Source organism: Panthera pardus, unplaced genomic scaffold (genome assembly GCF_024362965.1).
Source record: "Panthera pardus isolate Hobbes unplaced genomic scaffold, ASM2436296v1 HiC_scaffold_16, whole genome shotgun sequence".
NCBI lineage: Eukaryota > Metazoa > Chordata > Mammalia > Carnivora > Felidae > Panthera > Panthera pardus.
Window position 1 is genome coordinate 95,636,775 of NW_026526721.1, and position 15,838 is coordinate 95,652,612.

At 38.2% G+C, this 15,838-nt stretch overlaps 1 protein-coding gene across 7 annotated transcripts in view; it reads left to right on the forward strand.

Annotated features, from left to right (window-relative positions):
* MECOM (MDS1 and EVI1 complex locus) overlaps window positions 1-15,838 on the forward strand; it is a 556,668-nt gene that overhangs the window by 257,229 nt on the left and 283,601 nt on the right. For all 7 annotated transcript variants that reach the window (XM_019440518.2, XM_053903651.1, XM_053903655.1 and 4 more), the window contains exon 2: window positions 14,638-14,975. In XM_019440518.2, coding sequence (XP_019296063.1) covers window positions 14,638-14,975 — 338 coding nt within the window. The remainder of the gene's footprint in view (window positions 1-14,637; window positions 14,976-15,838) is intronic.

Consider the following 15,838-nt stretch of genomic DNA (forward strand, 5'->3'; position numbering starts at 1 on the left):
ATGTGAGGAGGACATGGTACGAATCCTGAATTGATTCCATTTGGTTAAATTCATCTATTAGCATCTTGAGCATTTAAAGTGTGTGTGTGTGTGTGTGTGTGTGTGTGTGTGTGTGTGTGTACGCGTGCGTGTGTGCTCACGCGTGCATGGGCACACAAGCTTGTGTAGATTCAGCATGCACTTCCCTTTCCTTCAGTGGGAAATTATTACTAAACAGACTGAGGACACAATTTATGTGATGTCTTTTGTCAATTTGTGTTAGAATTTCCCAATTTAGAGGAGGAAAGAGAGACACCACTCACTATTTCAGTACAATTGGCTGGCTTTGGGAGATGTTTTCAAGTCAACAAATACACATTGAATTGTTGTGGGCTAGAAACTTTGCTGGGTTCTGGGGATTCTGCAGTAAATCTCACACCCGTAGTCCCTACCTTCATCACCTTACAGTCCATTGGAGTTTTGGTGGTGGTGGATTTAATAACCTTTCCCACTTGGGCTTACTTGAGTTAGGGTGTGCCAATTACATGATCATTTAATGACTCTCCACATATTTCCACAAGTTTGTGTGTGTGTGTGTGTGTGTGTGTGTGTGTGTGTGTGTGTGTGTTGGCTAGATGTATATAATGCTGTTTCTTGGGAGAATATATAATGTACTTCTTTTCCACCTAGAATAAAGAAAGTCTACTCAGCTGTTTTTTTCTTCAGTCAAGTATTTTCATTTGACCCTTTAAGCCAGCTAAACTTTGAAGAAAAATGCAGACATACCCTACTGTTCAAAATGGTGTAAAGATTTAGGAGCGTTAATTTAAAAATTCATAAATCCTTTGCACTATGCAAATTAATGACCTGTGACCTTTTTCCAGGTGACTTATTTTGACTTAACTATGTCCAAATAAATGTGTTTATTTAGGAGAGCTCAATGCTACCAAAAACTGACATTTAGCATCTCCTATGGCTTATAATATGTATGAGAGATGTGGACCACCCTCTGTTTTCTCATTATGCCAAATAATGGAAAGTGGAAATCACTCTAATCCTTTCTTCTGTGTCTGCTGTACCTCTGCAAATATGATAAACTCAATCCAATTAAAAGTCATTACCTCTCCAGGGCTTTGCTGCAGTCTATAACCTTTATTTCACAATCCTCCTGATTATCTGTCTTCATAAGTCGAATTTTTAGCCATCTTCCATTTCAGTTTTCTCTTAGAGAAGAGGAATGTCACTTTTAGTGTTGAATATTGTAGTCCTTGTTTTCTGTACCATTCGCTTGACTGTATTCAATGCAGCCTTATATTATACAAGTTAATTCTTCCTGAGTATTTGTCTTATCTCCCTGAATAGATGGTAAGTCCTCTGAAATCAGCAATTTTTCTTTCTTCTTCTTTGAGCTCCCCCTACCCCACCCCACCATGGTGCTTTGTATGCAGAAGTCTTATCGACTAAATGGTTATCGGTTTGTGGTATATGTTGGATCACAGTTGCTGAAAATTAATAGTTGGAATGAGTATTAAAGAGTTAGATGAAGTAGATATATTAATACAATGACAATAGCCACAGAAACAACAAAAGCAACAATAGTACAAATCTTGTTAAGTTACCGTGTAATTATTCTATAGACTTCAGGTATCTCTCTTGCCCCCAGTGAATATTTAAACATCATATACTTTTGATAGAACATTTCCAGTTTTTTCTCTCAAACAGTCATGGTTTACATAGGTTTACGTGGATTAATCCACAATATATTTGAACCAGCAAGCATCTTAAATGTTTAAATGAGTAAACTGATACTTTTCAGCTCTTAAATTCTACGATGCCATTAAAAATAAACATTTCAGTCAGTTATCTTGAGGTTTAAACAGTATAATGCCAAAATATTTGATTGAACTCAACTAGAATAGCTATAACCTACAACCTATTAAAACAAGCAGGTTGTTAAAGAATATTGGAATAGACCCATAAGATGGTCAGCAAAAGCACAAAACAGTCACTGAGATTTTTTCTCTATTTTGGAAAATAATACCTGATCTAAGTAAGGGCTATCTTATTTGTATCTTGATATAAATGGACAGCAAAATATTTTATGCATATACTACTAAATACGAAGTTACAAATATGCAGGGTTTTGGCATTCCTTTTTGTGAAGGACCTTGATGAGCAAATAACTCTTTTTTTTTTTTTGAGGTTGTTTTTCACTGTATAATTACAGCTTTCAAAATTTATTTTGCTACTTTGGCTTTTGGTTACTTTGACTATCATAGGCATAGGTGGGTATTAACTGGGAAAGGACCATCATCTGTTGTATGGGGCACCAGAAATCAGTAGTACTGCCTACTAGCTTGCTTTAGAGCTCTTGCTTTAGATTGGAGGCTCTAGGGTGATCTGCTCAGTCTTCTGTCTGAAGACAGCACTGTTCTGAGGTGAACCAGAATGATCTATGGTTTGTTTGGTGCAACTCTTAATTCAAACTAGAAGATAAATATGGTTTGGGCCATTCATAGGCTGCTGGGACTTTCACTGGCATCACATCAGTCCCACCTGGCTCATGGTGAACTTTTAGAACTTTTAGTCTTGTTTCAGTGAAGTAAATCAAATAGAAATACATTTTTACTAGTTCCATGCCACGGAAACCATCAACTTTTCTATGTGGTTTTCTCTTGGCTTATTTTGTGATGGAAATATGGACCATGCTGTTTTGTAAACTGTTGGTTTCACCATTGTATGAGATATGTAGAAGCAGTGAGAGTGAGTCATTCCTATTTTGATCCTCATGTTGCTGTGAAGAACTCAGTGATATCCAGAAGTAACTGCATCATGGGGTGCCTGGGTGGCTCAGTCGGTTAAGCGTCTGACTTCGGCTCAGGTCATGATCTCGCGGTCTGTGAGTTCGAGCCCCGCATCGGGCTCTGTGCTGACAGCTCAGAGCCTGGAGCCTGTTTCAGATTCTGTGTCTCCCTCTCTCTCTGACCCTCCCCCATTCATGCTCTGTCTCTCCCTGTGTCAAAAATAAATAAACGTTAAAAAAAATTAAAAAAAAGAAATAACTGCATCACAACTGCATTTCCACCAAAAACATGAAGCAAGAGACTCATTCTTAAAAAAATGTAGTGCATATATGGTTTTGGTCAATCTAAGGCTAGGAGTTACTCTAAGGTTGGCATACCCAGTTGCTCTTGCTTATACTCAACTCTTTAACAGCCATCACTCTTCATAACCTCAACTTAGACCTAATTTGACTGCATTATCATATGCCTGTTACCATTTCTGTCTTCACTACTCAACTTTAAGAGCCTTGAGGGCAGAAAATGCATCTTACACAACTCTAGATCTAGCCTTAGCAACTTGTACCATGCAAGGCACGGCAAAATCACATTTTGGAATGGGTGAGTGAGCAAGTCGGGAAAGTAGCAGACAATAGTGTTGGGCAAAGACATGGGCAAAGACTATTATCCCAACACTTCAGTCATCTAATTCTCCTAGAAAAGGATTGGAATCTGGGCACTCTTTGTAGTCAAAACTTCAACTGGAATGTGCAATTGAAGCCCTCGCACAAAACTGGTAAAGTCTGGGGCATTTGTTTAATCCTTCACTTTTCACAGTATGGAGCCCACCAAAGATCTTGAAAGTCAAATGTATATTTATCCCACAGAGGAAACTTTATCAACCAGTGCAAAAGTTTACTGGCACTAGCTGGTGGTATAATGGGTAGTTTAAATCCTGCTAACTGCAAATAATTTTTCAACAGTGTTTATGATTGCGGTAGAGTTTAGTGAGGCAGAAGTACAGATAACATAAATATTTCGACAAAAGCCGATTGTACTGGAGCCATAAATAAATTAGACCCAGTTTGTAAATAAATTTGGTTTTTGCCAGCAAACATTTATAATCCTCTCTTGCTGCAAACGATAGTAATTTATATAGAAGAGGTCTTGAATGCCTTTGTAAAAAAGTCACTTCTCATTAGGAGGCAGTGCCTGGCGCCCGTCAAGTGTCTCAGACTGTGTGACTCGATTGGACACTGAAGGATACTGTACAGACCACCTAATGCTACTAGTTATTGTCCATGTTGATAATGACAGTTTCCAGAGACCATACATAGTTTGGGAGTCTATGAAGTTGTCATATTATATCATTCCCTTAAATACCTAGCTTGTGTTACCACTTAGCAATGTTGAAATTACCCCCTCTCAAATCGTAAGTGCTATTTAGTGTATGTATACACATACGCACAGCACATCTGTTCATATTTTTCTGAAAACACGTTTTGCCAAAGTGTGTAATGTTTTCTCAAATTAAAAAGAAAAACCCTTCTTTTATGTTTTTCAATGACATTGCGTCCATCCCCATGGTTTTGAATGGTCTTACATTTAATATGATGTAGTGGTGGGAAATTCAATATGGGGGCCTTTATAGCTTAAAATGGGGTCGGAAAATTGAAATCCTTGGAACCATCTAAACTTGTTTTACACCAAAGACCTGCATGTGCAATAGGGCCAGAGTCCAAGCTGAAATTAGCCAAAATCAAGGAACTCTCCCCACAGAATCACTTTAAGGTCAGAAGTCGTTGTTGTCTTTGCTACCAAGCTCTGTGAGAACAAGGGCCATTGTTCATTTTCAAATAAAACCTAATTTTGAGACTCTAACAAAATTTCACTCTTTGGGGCCCTCTCTGCTCCTTATCAAACCAAGAGTGTGGTTAGGATAGTGTTCTATTGCTTGTTCACATTCCTTTTTATCAGCAAGCCATTGCTACAACTCCCTCTTCTGCCAGACACGCATAATTATTTTCTTTTCTTTATGTAGAACTTCTGGCTATAAGACAGCTCTTCTGTTTTGTAGGAGTAGGGAAGAGACTGTGTCAAGTCCGTTGTGAGAATGAATTTGAACTTACATTTATACAGTTTATTCAGTTCTCTTACACACCTATCTTTGTTATATGGTAGAAAATAGAGCTCAATCCCACTTATTTTTTGATCTTTATCTTTTTGAGGTCGTTTTGAATATTTTCACCCAGTTTATATTAGAATTCATTCTCCTCGCTACAAAATGACACCCCCCCCCCCCCCGCCCCGCCTTCCTTTAACTTGTAGCTCCTGAGTGTTGGTCTCTCTTTTGGAGGCAAGAAGGATGTCTGCCAAAAGCCACCAAGCCACACTTAGGTAATTATAATAAACAAGTTGGGGCTCTCATTTCACATGCAGAGCTGAATGAAGCAGAGCTGTGGTCAAAGGGATCCCAGTTACTCCTCCATTAGCAATGGCACATTAATGTGCCCTCCTGCTCCCCTCCCCCCCTTAAACACTTCTTTCTTTCTTTTTTTAAGGAATCAAATCAGGTCACTCCTTAGCATGGGAAGGGCTGCTGCTTTCTTCTGAAACCACCATCAACAACATAAACAAATTAGAGGTAGTAAACCACACATTCTGCCCACACGTAAACCACAGTCCTCACCAGAGGGCAGTCTACTTAATGTGAGAATAACAGCCCAGTTTTATAAGCCTCTACTGGGAATAAATTCCAGTTTCACTGGTTAGAGCAAAGTTAGGCAGCCAGAGGACAGTGTCTCCTAGGTTACGTTGAGAGAGACCAAACCAATTCTCAAAGTGTCTTTTCAGGAAATATGTTTTATAAGCTTTTGCTACACCGAACCTTGTCCATCCTTTGGTTTTCATTATGTAGAATGGGGATTGCTTGAGTGGAATGGACCTAGGGCTGAGCTTGTCCAATGTGCTTATTTATGGATAGGGAAACAGGGACGCAAAAGACCTAAGGCTCTCAAGCTCTCACTTTCAAGGTTACCCCAGGTGCTGGAGACACATTGTTGAATCCAGATCTCTATTTTTGATTTTCCCTCCTTTTCCCAAATGCAAATGGCAGGGTCTATAATCCCCCATCTTGGCCCATGTGGGAGTTGTCAAATATTCTCTATACCTTCCTGATGCTGATATGCTTCCTTTCCTGACAATGGTTAGTCCTCCACTAATGTGTCCAGCCCTAAACTAATGTGTTCCGTCATCAGTAAATTCCTGCCTGTGATAGTCTTTTCTTAAATACCTGTTTAAACAGTCATTTAGATAAGAGTGTCCCATTTGTGTGCAACAGGAAATGCCTGCCTTCTTTTAGATACTCTGGCAAATAATTACTGTAGATATGGCTTGAATACTGAAAGGCTGTACTCTGGTCATTTCAGACTGCCTGAGGAGTAACCACCCAGTCTGCTGCACCATGATTTCAGGGCATTTCTATTTTACCCTAAATGAATCTGAAGGAATATCACTTTGGGAATATAAAAAGTTTACGAGAACAGCCATCAGGTCAAAGATTGCCAAAAGTCTCTTAAAAATTTGTATTGCTAAAAGAAAGTTGAGGCACATAGTTATAATGTAAAAAGAACCCCTATCTGATCTGTGATAAGTCTGTTCTTACCTGGGCATTCCAGTGGGTATTGGTGACCGTGGTTCCCTAACAACTGAATAAAGCCAAACATTAACCAGGCCGTGTTTTTCCTTGGAGTAGTACTCGCAGAGCTTTAATGTCTTTATTTTAGCTGTTTTCGATTCTGTAAGTAGATACCAAAGGGCTTTACTGGTACCTCAACTATGAATTTTCTGGCAATTTCTTTCCATAACCCTTTTAAAATAGCTTAGTTCCACCTCTGAAGAGGAACTTTTGAAAGTGGCCAAACCCATTTCATTATAGTTTAGAAGCTACCAGTTTAATTCACAAACCATACTTGTTTAGTGAAATGTCTGTGAAATTCCTAGGAGAGTGGAGAAACTCTTAATCAGATTTAAAAGCCACAGGACAAGCAAGGGGTACGCCACAATCCTATGAGCAAGATAAATGTTTGCTCATTGATTTGGTCCCTTACTTCCAATTCATGTGGTATTTTCTGCCATCTCCCTTGCTGGCCTCCCAACACTCTTTCATACTTTTGGGTCTTTTTGACAGCCCATAAATGAAATATTTTTAGGAAACACTGGGGGAAAAAGTTCCATAGGAAAGAAATGGAATAGCATGGTACAAGGAAGTAGCAAATACTTGAGGAGCAAGGAAGCTTAGAAGGTCATTAAAAAAATTCCATGTGCCAAGCCATGTTGATAGATTATCTCACAAAAAATAATGGTCTCTGGAGACATGAATCCTACAAGTGCAGTTCAGTGTCAAAAGATTCCATGGAGGTCTATTTTCTTCTCAGCCCTCTCTGGAGGCAGCACTTTCTGAAGACTGTGTCCGTCAGCAGCTTCCATTCTAGGAGATGCCTCTCTTTTCTAAACCTACACCTCTGGACCCTTCCTACAGTCCTTCAAAGCTAGTTTAAGTCAGTTTTCTGGAAAATCATTTTCCTTACTTTTACTAGTTCCCTTTCTTCCTTTCATTGGGATCTTAAATTTCATTATCTTGGGGCCATTCTCACTGAATATTCTCCTGGCCAGTTCATAGCCCTTCTTTGTTCTGTTTGTGCATCTGGCATTACTTGGGCTCCACCCTTTTCCCCAAGCCCAGCACGCGTTTATTGGTTGTGTTGCTGGTGCAGAAGAGCTGGCTCCAGAGGTCCTCTGCTTTCTCACAAACATGCTGCCGTAACCGTTCTGGAATTGTCCTAACAAGGGAAGAAGAGCACGTCCGGTTTGAATTTTGGAAGGAAATCGATGTCTTCCCCCGCCCTTCCCTGCCCTACCATTAGCAGGCACCGACTCATGGACTCGTGTTCATGTGCTCACGTCCTACCAGGAGGTCCCTGGTGGGCCTCTGGGGTTTGGCCGTGCCTCCTCTCTGCCTAGAGCTGGGCACGCATCCTCAGCTCTCAGCCACGTGTAATCCTTCCTGTCTGCTTGCGAGTTGGGCACAAAGTACTGGCGCTCGGGCCCACCCTCTTCTTTAGTAGCAATTAACCTTTACTACGGAGCTTCCTTTGAAGTTTGCTCATGTTTTTATTACAAAACTGCAATGAGGAACATAATGGGGGGAAATGTCTAAATTTCTGAGTTACCTAATCTGTTCAATTCCCTAGCTGGTCTCCTCCTGGCAGTTGTTTCATGTAGTTATGATCTCAACCAGTCTGCCTGAGATCTCAAACCATGTTTCTGTCTCAGCCTATTTGAAAGATTAGTGAGCTATTACACACATGCACATACACTGCAAATGCACGTGGATGTGTGTATTATATGTGTGTACAGCTGAGTATAAAGAACTGATTTCTTGTTTAATGCCTACAGAAATCAGGCTTACTTAATAGTCAAACTATGTATATATGCTTTTAATATTAAAATGAAACGCTACTTGGTTGCTAAATGTTTTCTGTCAAGGAACGAAAATGAAGAGTAGACAGGAAATTATTTATGTTAGTATCACTAATGATAATGCTGAGTGATAAGTATTATGACGGGTAGTGAATGCTATTAATGGTGAAACTCAGGATTTTGAATGGCATCTGCCCAGAAGATTTGTAGTTAAACGAGGCAGAGAGGCCAAGTGAAACAAATGGTGAGTTATATAAAACCCACAAAAAGAAAAGGCATTTTAGGCCAGGCTTGCAAATAAGAACCAAAGAATTACGAGTGAAATGGCATTTTTTTTTCCTAGCCTGCCGTTCACAGGAGCTCAAATAAATGAAATCATTTTTCTCTGCTTTTCACTCAGCAGTAAATCATTGGTAATCCAAGGTTAGTAGAAAAGCAACTATGGAACTCAAAGAAAATAAAAGAGAATCTCTTTTTCTTCCTTAGGATGGGTAAGGACTTTCTAAGAAAAATGTAAAAATCACAAAGCAAACATAGACTTCGTTCCATAAAAGTTAAAATTTTTATACAACATAAACCCATGAGAAAAACCAAATGATAAATCATTTACTAGGGAAAGTAGCACAAACTGTATCAAGGGATAATTTTTTTTATTATTAATAAGGCAGGCCAATAAATGTTCAATTAAAAATGGACAAAAACAATGAACAATTTGCAAAAGAACAACTATGAATGACAAAAAATTTTAGTCTCCGTGGTCAACTGAGATATGAATTAAAAGAGCAACATATACATAATTTTTTTCCATTGTATTAATAAAATTTAAAAGCAAGGCATAATAATAAGTGCTAGTGTAGCTTACAGGAGTATAAATTGGTATATACTTCCGAAAAGCCTGTTAATATTCACTATTTTCTTTTTTTTTTTAATTTTTTTTTAACGTTTATTTTACTTTTGAGACAGAGACAGAGCATGAACCGGGGAGGGTCAGAGAGAGAGGGAGACACAGAATCGGAAGCAGGCTCCAGGCTCTGAGCCATCAGCCCAGAGCCCGATGCGGGGCTCGAACTCACGGACCGTGAGATCGTGACCTGGGCTGAAGTCGGATGCTTAACCTACTGAGCCACCCAGGTGCCCCAATATTCACTATTTTCTTTCAATAATCTACTCTAAGGGAATTAAAATGGATGAATATGCATATTTATATGAAACTATGTTTATCTTAGTGGTACTGATGCAACAGAAAGTTAGAGACAACTTAAGTAATTCCCATGGAAATAGTTCACTTTTTGTAGATCCATGTAATGGAATATTATGCAACAATTAAATGTATCTTTAGGAAATATTTTGAAAAACATAAGTGTTCATAATAAAGTGTCAAGTGAAAAACAGAAACTATTCACACAGTATGGCCACAATGTTGAAATAATCGAACTTTAAAACATATCCTTAGAGAAGAAAAAGGAAAAAAAAAAGAGATTGCCTGAGAGTTACAGACACGGTTGGCTTTAGACACCTAGGTTCCAGTCTCAGGGGATTTTGGACACACGGTTTTGCATCCTTGAGTATCTGTTCCAGATCTGGAAAATAGAAGACTATTTATCACCGTGGCTTTCTTACAGGATTCCGAGTGTTCAAGTGAGAAGGTATAGATACGTCTATGGAAGTTACTATTATTGTCGGTATTATTTCTGCAATTTCCCTTTAGCCGATTCTGAATGCTTCCAGAATGGGACTCTCTTTGAGTGGAAACCTGTGTTAGTTATTCAAAGAGTCATAGAAATAAATATACTCCAGTCCAAGAGTGTGGTCTTGTTTGGTCTCCAGGGATATGAGAACACTTAAAACTTGAATCGAAAAGGCTGATTTCCAGAAGCATTTCCCAAGTCATTTTTCTCAAGTCCAACAATAAGCTTGTCTTTCTGTCCTCACTCAGTTAATGACACGTCTAAAGGATGCATGAAGCACATTCTGGTAGCAGGCAACTCAGCTCCAAGAAGTTACAAGGGGTATTCATCTTTATGGGACCACTGATGTATACAGCAGTTCTTACCTGATACTTACCTATTGTAAATGTGCCCAATTCCACCCCCCCCCCCATAGCAAAGATTTAACGGAGATAGGATAATGGAGGTAGTTCGTCATTTAGATGAAATGTTTTAGCAGCTTTTTGGATAGTTCTTGAGTAATGTACATGGAGGCATTAGTTTACTTCGGTTTATGCAAATATTCAATGCAGTGTGATAAACTGCATTTGCTGTTGAAAATTTTGTAATGCCAGATGACATTGAAATACTGTTGCACGTTTCAATTTGTAAAACTCAGCAGTTTTCTATTTCTCTTTATTGGTCACCACAACCCTTTGTATATTTAATTCGGATGATACTAGATTAACAGAGGCTTGAAAACAAATTGCCTGGGTTTGCGTATACATTTAGTGCCTGCCTGTGGATAAATAGGACCATGAGTCTTTTTCCAGAATTTGCGTGACCTATATCAGTTGTTCTTTGGGTTTAATTGGAATTTTTTGCCATTGTAAGCAGAATTGCATTCAGGCTTTAAATTCAAACTCTTGTGTGCAGCAGCCGGGCACACATGTGTACTTTGTCTCCACAAGAATTGAAATCCAAACGCACTCGTTCAGATTATGCATTGGAAGAGTTTGTGGGTAACTCAAAGGTCATGAGGTCAGCTATGCCAGTGGGGGGGCCCAGATGGGTTTGTCTCTATCCTTTTTTAAGATTTGAGATCACTTTGATGGAACTGACAGTATGAGTGATTTAACCCTTTGAGGAAATAGGAGAAATGTTACTGACTTTTAATGGATAATTACAGGAGGAAATAGTTCTATTCATTTGGATGTCTTTTTGTTTCCTGCTGCCTAAATGGACAAGTCTATAGATTATACAATACTTGCAATTTATAGCACTTAGTTCTTGAGAAAAACAAAGTCTTCACAATGTGTGAGAAATCCCCTTAAGAATCTGTAAAGTAACTCTACATTTGCAGTAGTTAAATGTTACAACTCTACAGAGATTTTTAAAATACATTTTTAGCTGTGTCAAGAGTGCTAGTGAACTTTTGGCTCTTAGGCTGAAGTGCAAAATCTCCCTGAAGGATAAATTTAGATAGACTTTATCAAGGGTGTTTGGACCCTGAAGTATATTTTTCTGATGATATCTCTTTGGGGGCATTACTAAAATTGTTTCTTTTGATGTTGGATTTGGAGAAAAGTTTATAATCTGTTGTGTTCCATTTCTATGGCTTTAAAGGTGGTTTTTAGAATCAAAATAGTTTCCTACATTTGGTAGAAAATATAGATTTGGTTTAATAGTTTAATAAAAATATATGGTAGGTTGGTTATCTCTTTAGTAAGTATTTATTAAGCACCTTTATGTAGGTGCTTTCTAAGAATAATGAGCTCTGACTCTTTCCTTTAAAGACCAATTTCCTAGTTGGCATAGCAGATTCATTCATATTAAACTAAGTAGCAGTGCATGGCATTATTTGATCATCATATTTGGGGGTGGATTTTATAAGAACTCAGAGAAAGGGGGTACTTGTGTTAAATGGGATGGTAAGCTGAAATGTGACCTGACAGGATGACTAAAAGGCAGACGGGCAGAGGAGTGCAGATAGGGTGACCCAGCAGGAAGAACTGCAGGGAAAATTTCTTTGAGTTCAAAAGACAGGGATAAGCCTATTCTGGCCTGGGTCCTCCTACTGAGAAGTGTTGAGAATCAGAGAGGAAAGGAGAACGGTTTTAAAATAAAAGGGATTTTATTCCAAGCCTACGAACTTTATTTTATTTTATTTTATTTTATTTTATTTTATTTTATTTTATTTTATTTTATTTTATTTTATTTTTAAATGTTTTTTTAAATTTATTTTTGAGAGAGAGAGAGAAAAAAAACAGTGGAGGGGCAGAGAGAGACCAAAACACAGTATCCAAAGCAGGCTCCAGGCTCTGAGCTGTCAGCACAGAGCCCAACGTGGGCCTAGAACTCGTGAATCACAAGATCATGACCCGAGCCAAAACTGGCCACCCAACTGACTGAGCCACCCAGGTGCCCCAGCAAGCCTAAGAACTTTAGACTTTACCTGTGGATACTGGGAATTATTGCAGGCTATTACAGAGGAAAATGGATGTGCCGGGAAGATAACTTTAACAGTATTATACAGACTTAGTATTGAGGGATACTGGCTGAAAAGAGGCTGGATGTCTGGAGACATTATAGAGGACTGTTAGAAAATTTAGGAAGGAAAACATGGATTGAATGAATGAGGTGAGGGCAAAAATCTTGCAAGAAGAACGGACAGCATTAATGACTGAATAAATTGGAGGATGAAGGAGAGAAAATGTCCATGTTATTTTAGAACCTTGAACATGGATAATTAGGGGGGAAATAGTATTCTTAATAGACATTGTGAAGGAGGCAGGAGACTCAGTGTGAGGGCAGACAATAATGTGCAAGATTTTGGATACAATGAACTTGAATGATAGTAAGCTTGTGTGCTGTGGTCAATGTCTCAAGAATGAGGTTGGGTCCTAGAGTTTGGTTCTATGCTTGGTTTAAATGGCATGTTCTTATTATTTGACTCAGGAACCAAGCACTTCATTAGAAAGGTACTTTGGCATGTGCTAAAACTTTAAGAGGAATCAGTACTTCATAAATCTTTAAGAGAAGTCAGTGCTTGATCAACAATTGTTAATGAGTGTCATAGTTAATAAACTTCCACATTGAATCAGAGAGGGAATTGGGGCTAGAACTCAAGTGTTCTACCCTCTAGCCCAATAAAATATCTTGGAAGATTTTAATAATTTATAGAACTGCAGGGTTGGTAGCATCTTAAAGGTCATCTAGTCTAGTCATCAACCTGAAGCTGAAATTCCTCCAAATTATCCCTAATTTATGATTATCTAGGTTATGTTAGAAGCCTTGTGATATGGGAACTTAAGGCAACTCATTTTACCTTTGGATGGCTCTGATCGACATTTGTCTCCATATCATTTTAACTCTTTTCTCCTTGAAGGTTTACAAATCAAACAAATCAGCTATGACTTTCAGTCCATAATCCTTGTGAGCAAGAAATGTGTGCTTTTTTTTTTTTTTTTCCCTTAAGATAACTGAAATTCCCTTCAACTGGTGAACTGGTGGGAAATTCAAGCTCAGTCACTACTTTTTAACCCTCCAGCAAGTTGTGTAAAGATCTTAAAGTCTGAAATGGTGCATTCATTTACTTCAGGTGTGGGGGCTGTGTTGCCTTGTGGAGTCCTGAGAGCCCCAGTGCAGAGTGTCCAGACTCCCCTTTACTCTACCCTGCTTTCTCCTCTGGAAAACTTGCTGAATTTCTTTAATGATTTTTGTTTTTACAAATGTCCAGAGGAATCACTAGCTTCAAGTAGCTTTATTTACTTATTTATTTTATTTTAAATGTATTTACTTAAATCCTAGTTAACATACAGTGTAGTATTGGTTTCAGGAGTAGAATCCAATGATTCATCATTTCCATATAACACCCAGTGCTTCTCCCAACAAATGCCCTCCTTAATGCCCATCACCCATTTAGCCCATCCCCCTATGCACCCCCCCCTCCAGCAACTCTCAGTTTGTTCTCTGTATTTAAGAGTTTCTCATGGTTTGCCTCCCTCTCTGTTTGTATCTTATTTTTTCCTTCCTTCCCTATGTTCATCTGTTGTGTTTCTTAAATTCCACATATGAGTGAAATCATATGGTATTTGTCTTTCTCTGCCTGACTTATTTTGCTTTGCATAATACAGTCTAGTTCAAGTAACCTTAATTCTCTGCTCTGTGTAAGTTGCTGAGGCAAAGAATACCAATGGCTTGGTGATGTGTTTGAAATGGGAAAGGAAAGATTGAGAAAGAACAAACATAAAATAATGTTTCAGTAAATAGTCCTGCCACACAAATTTAAGCCTTGTTGCCCATCGTAGCCCTTGGAGTCTTTGATGATTCTCCTACAATTTATCTGAGATACACTGCATGATACAACTTTCCAATACATTCCATGGTAAAGCTATCACCTCCTGATTTAGGATGATTTGTGGGGTTGTAGGTACACATATGTTTACTACTTATCTCTTTTACTCAGACCAGTAATTAAATTGCTGATTGTTTCCCAGCTAAATAATGGTTAGATCTGGCCCATGAGAGTATTGACAGTTGAAGATTAGCTCATTCGATTTATAGATTCACCACAGATAAACCAAATCCCCCATCTGTGAATAACAGAGATTTTAATGAAGGTGTATTTTAACAATGGCCTTCCTTATTTTGTCTTCAAAGAACAATGACATTACAAGGTGGCTACTGAATTGTGGGATTTTAACTCTTCTACATGAATATGAATTTACAAAGTTATCATTTTTTCACAGATAATGAGTGTGTATATGGCAGCTACCCTGAAATTCCTTTGGAAGAAATGCCAGATGCAGATGGAGTAGCCAGCACTCCCTCCCTCAATATTCAAGAGCCATGCTCTCCAGCCACATCCAGCGAAGCGTTCACTCCAAAGGAGGGCTCTCCGTACAAAGCCCCCATCTACATCCCTGATGATATCCCCATTCCTGCTGAATTTGAACTTCGAGAGTCAAATATGCCTGGAGCTGGACTAGGAATATGGACCAAAAGGAAGATTGAAGCAGGTGAAAAGTTTGGGCCTTATGTGGGAGAGCAGCGGTCAAATCTGAAAGACCCCAGCTACGGATGGGAGGTAAGAATATATTTTGAGTTTACACATTTAAGTATATTCAGATATGTGAAGAAAAGATTAATTTTTAAAGTGACCATAAAGTAAGCAAATTCCAATTGTTGTACAATGTCTTCAAATAGATATTTAAGAATGAACCTCCCTCGTAAGCTCACTTCTTGATAGAAACAAACTGTTGCACTAAGGTATAGCATGATAGAAAGGAACTCAACTAATGAATGGTAAAGAATAGTATCAACTTAAAAACATACCAAAGGGAACAAATACAGTTTTTATAGTTAACATTTAGAAGCATTGTATGTGGCCATTCATATAGTATTGGCATAAGCAAACAACTGTCATCATATGACAAATTCATTGTATTTTATCTTTCCTTTGAGGGCGAGGCTTGAAGATTGGAGAAAACATTTGTTTTCTCCATTTTGTGGCTGAGTTAATTTGGTTTTACTTTGATTCTACATGGTCATTTTGCTTTGTGTTCAATATATTTTGTCACTCTTGTGATAACCCTCCTTTTTCTACCTGCTTCCAGAATGTGAGCACTGTGCTGAATTCTGTGATGGTTTTTTATATTCAAATTTATCTAATGAATACTTCATGCATAATAATGACAGCAAAAATCAATATGGAAATCAGTTGCCAGTCTTAGCCATGATTTTTACAAAACCATCTTGGTAATATCTAGGAATGAGAAGTTACAGCCTGATTACTAAGTAAATTTTATTTCAATAAGAACAGGTAACTATGTTATTCTGAGCTTATAATTTTTATATAGATTCTGGGGCTATATATACTTCCTATTTATTTGTATAACTTGAAAACTTTTGTGGTTAAATAATAACATCATAATTTCTGGAAAAACTGGT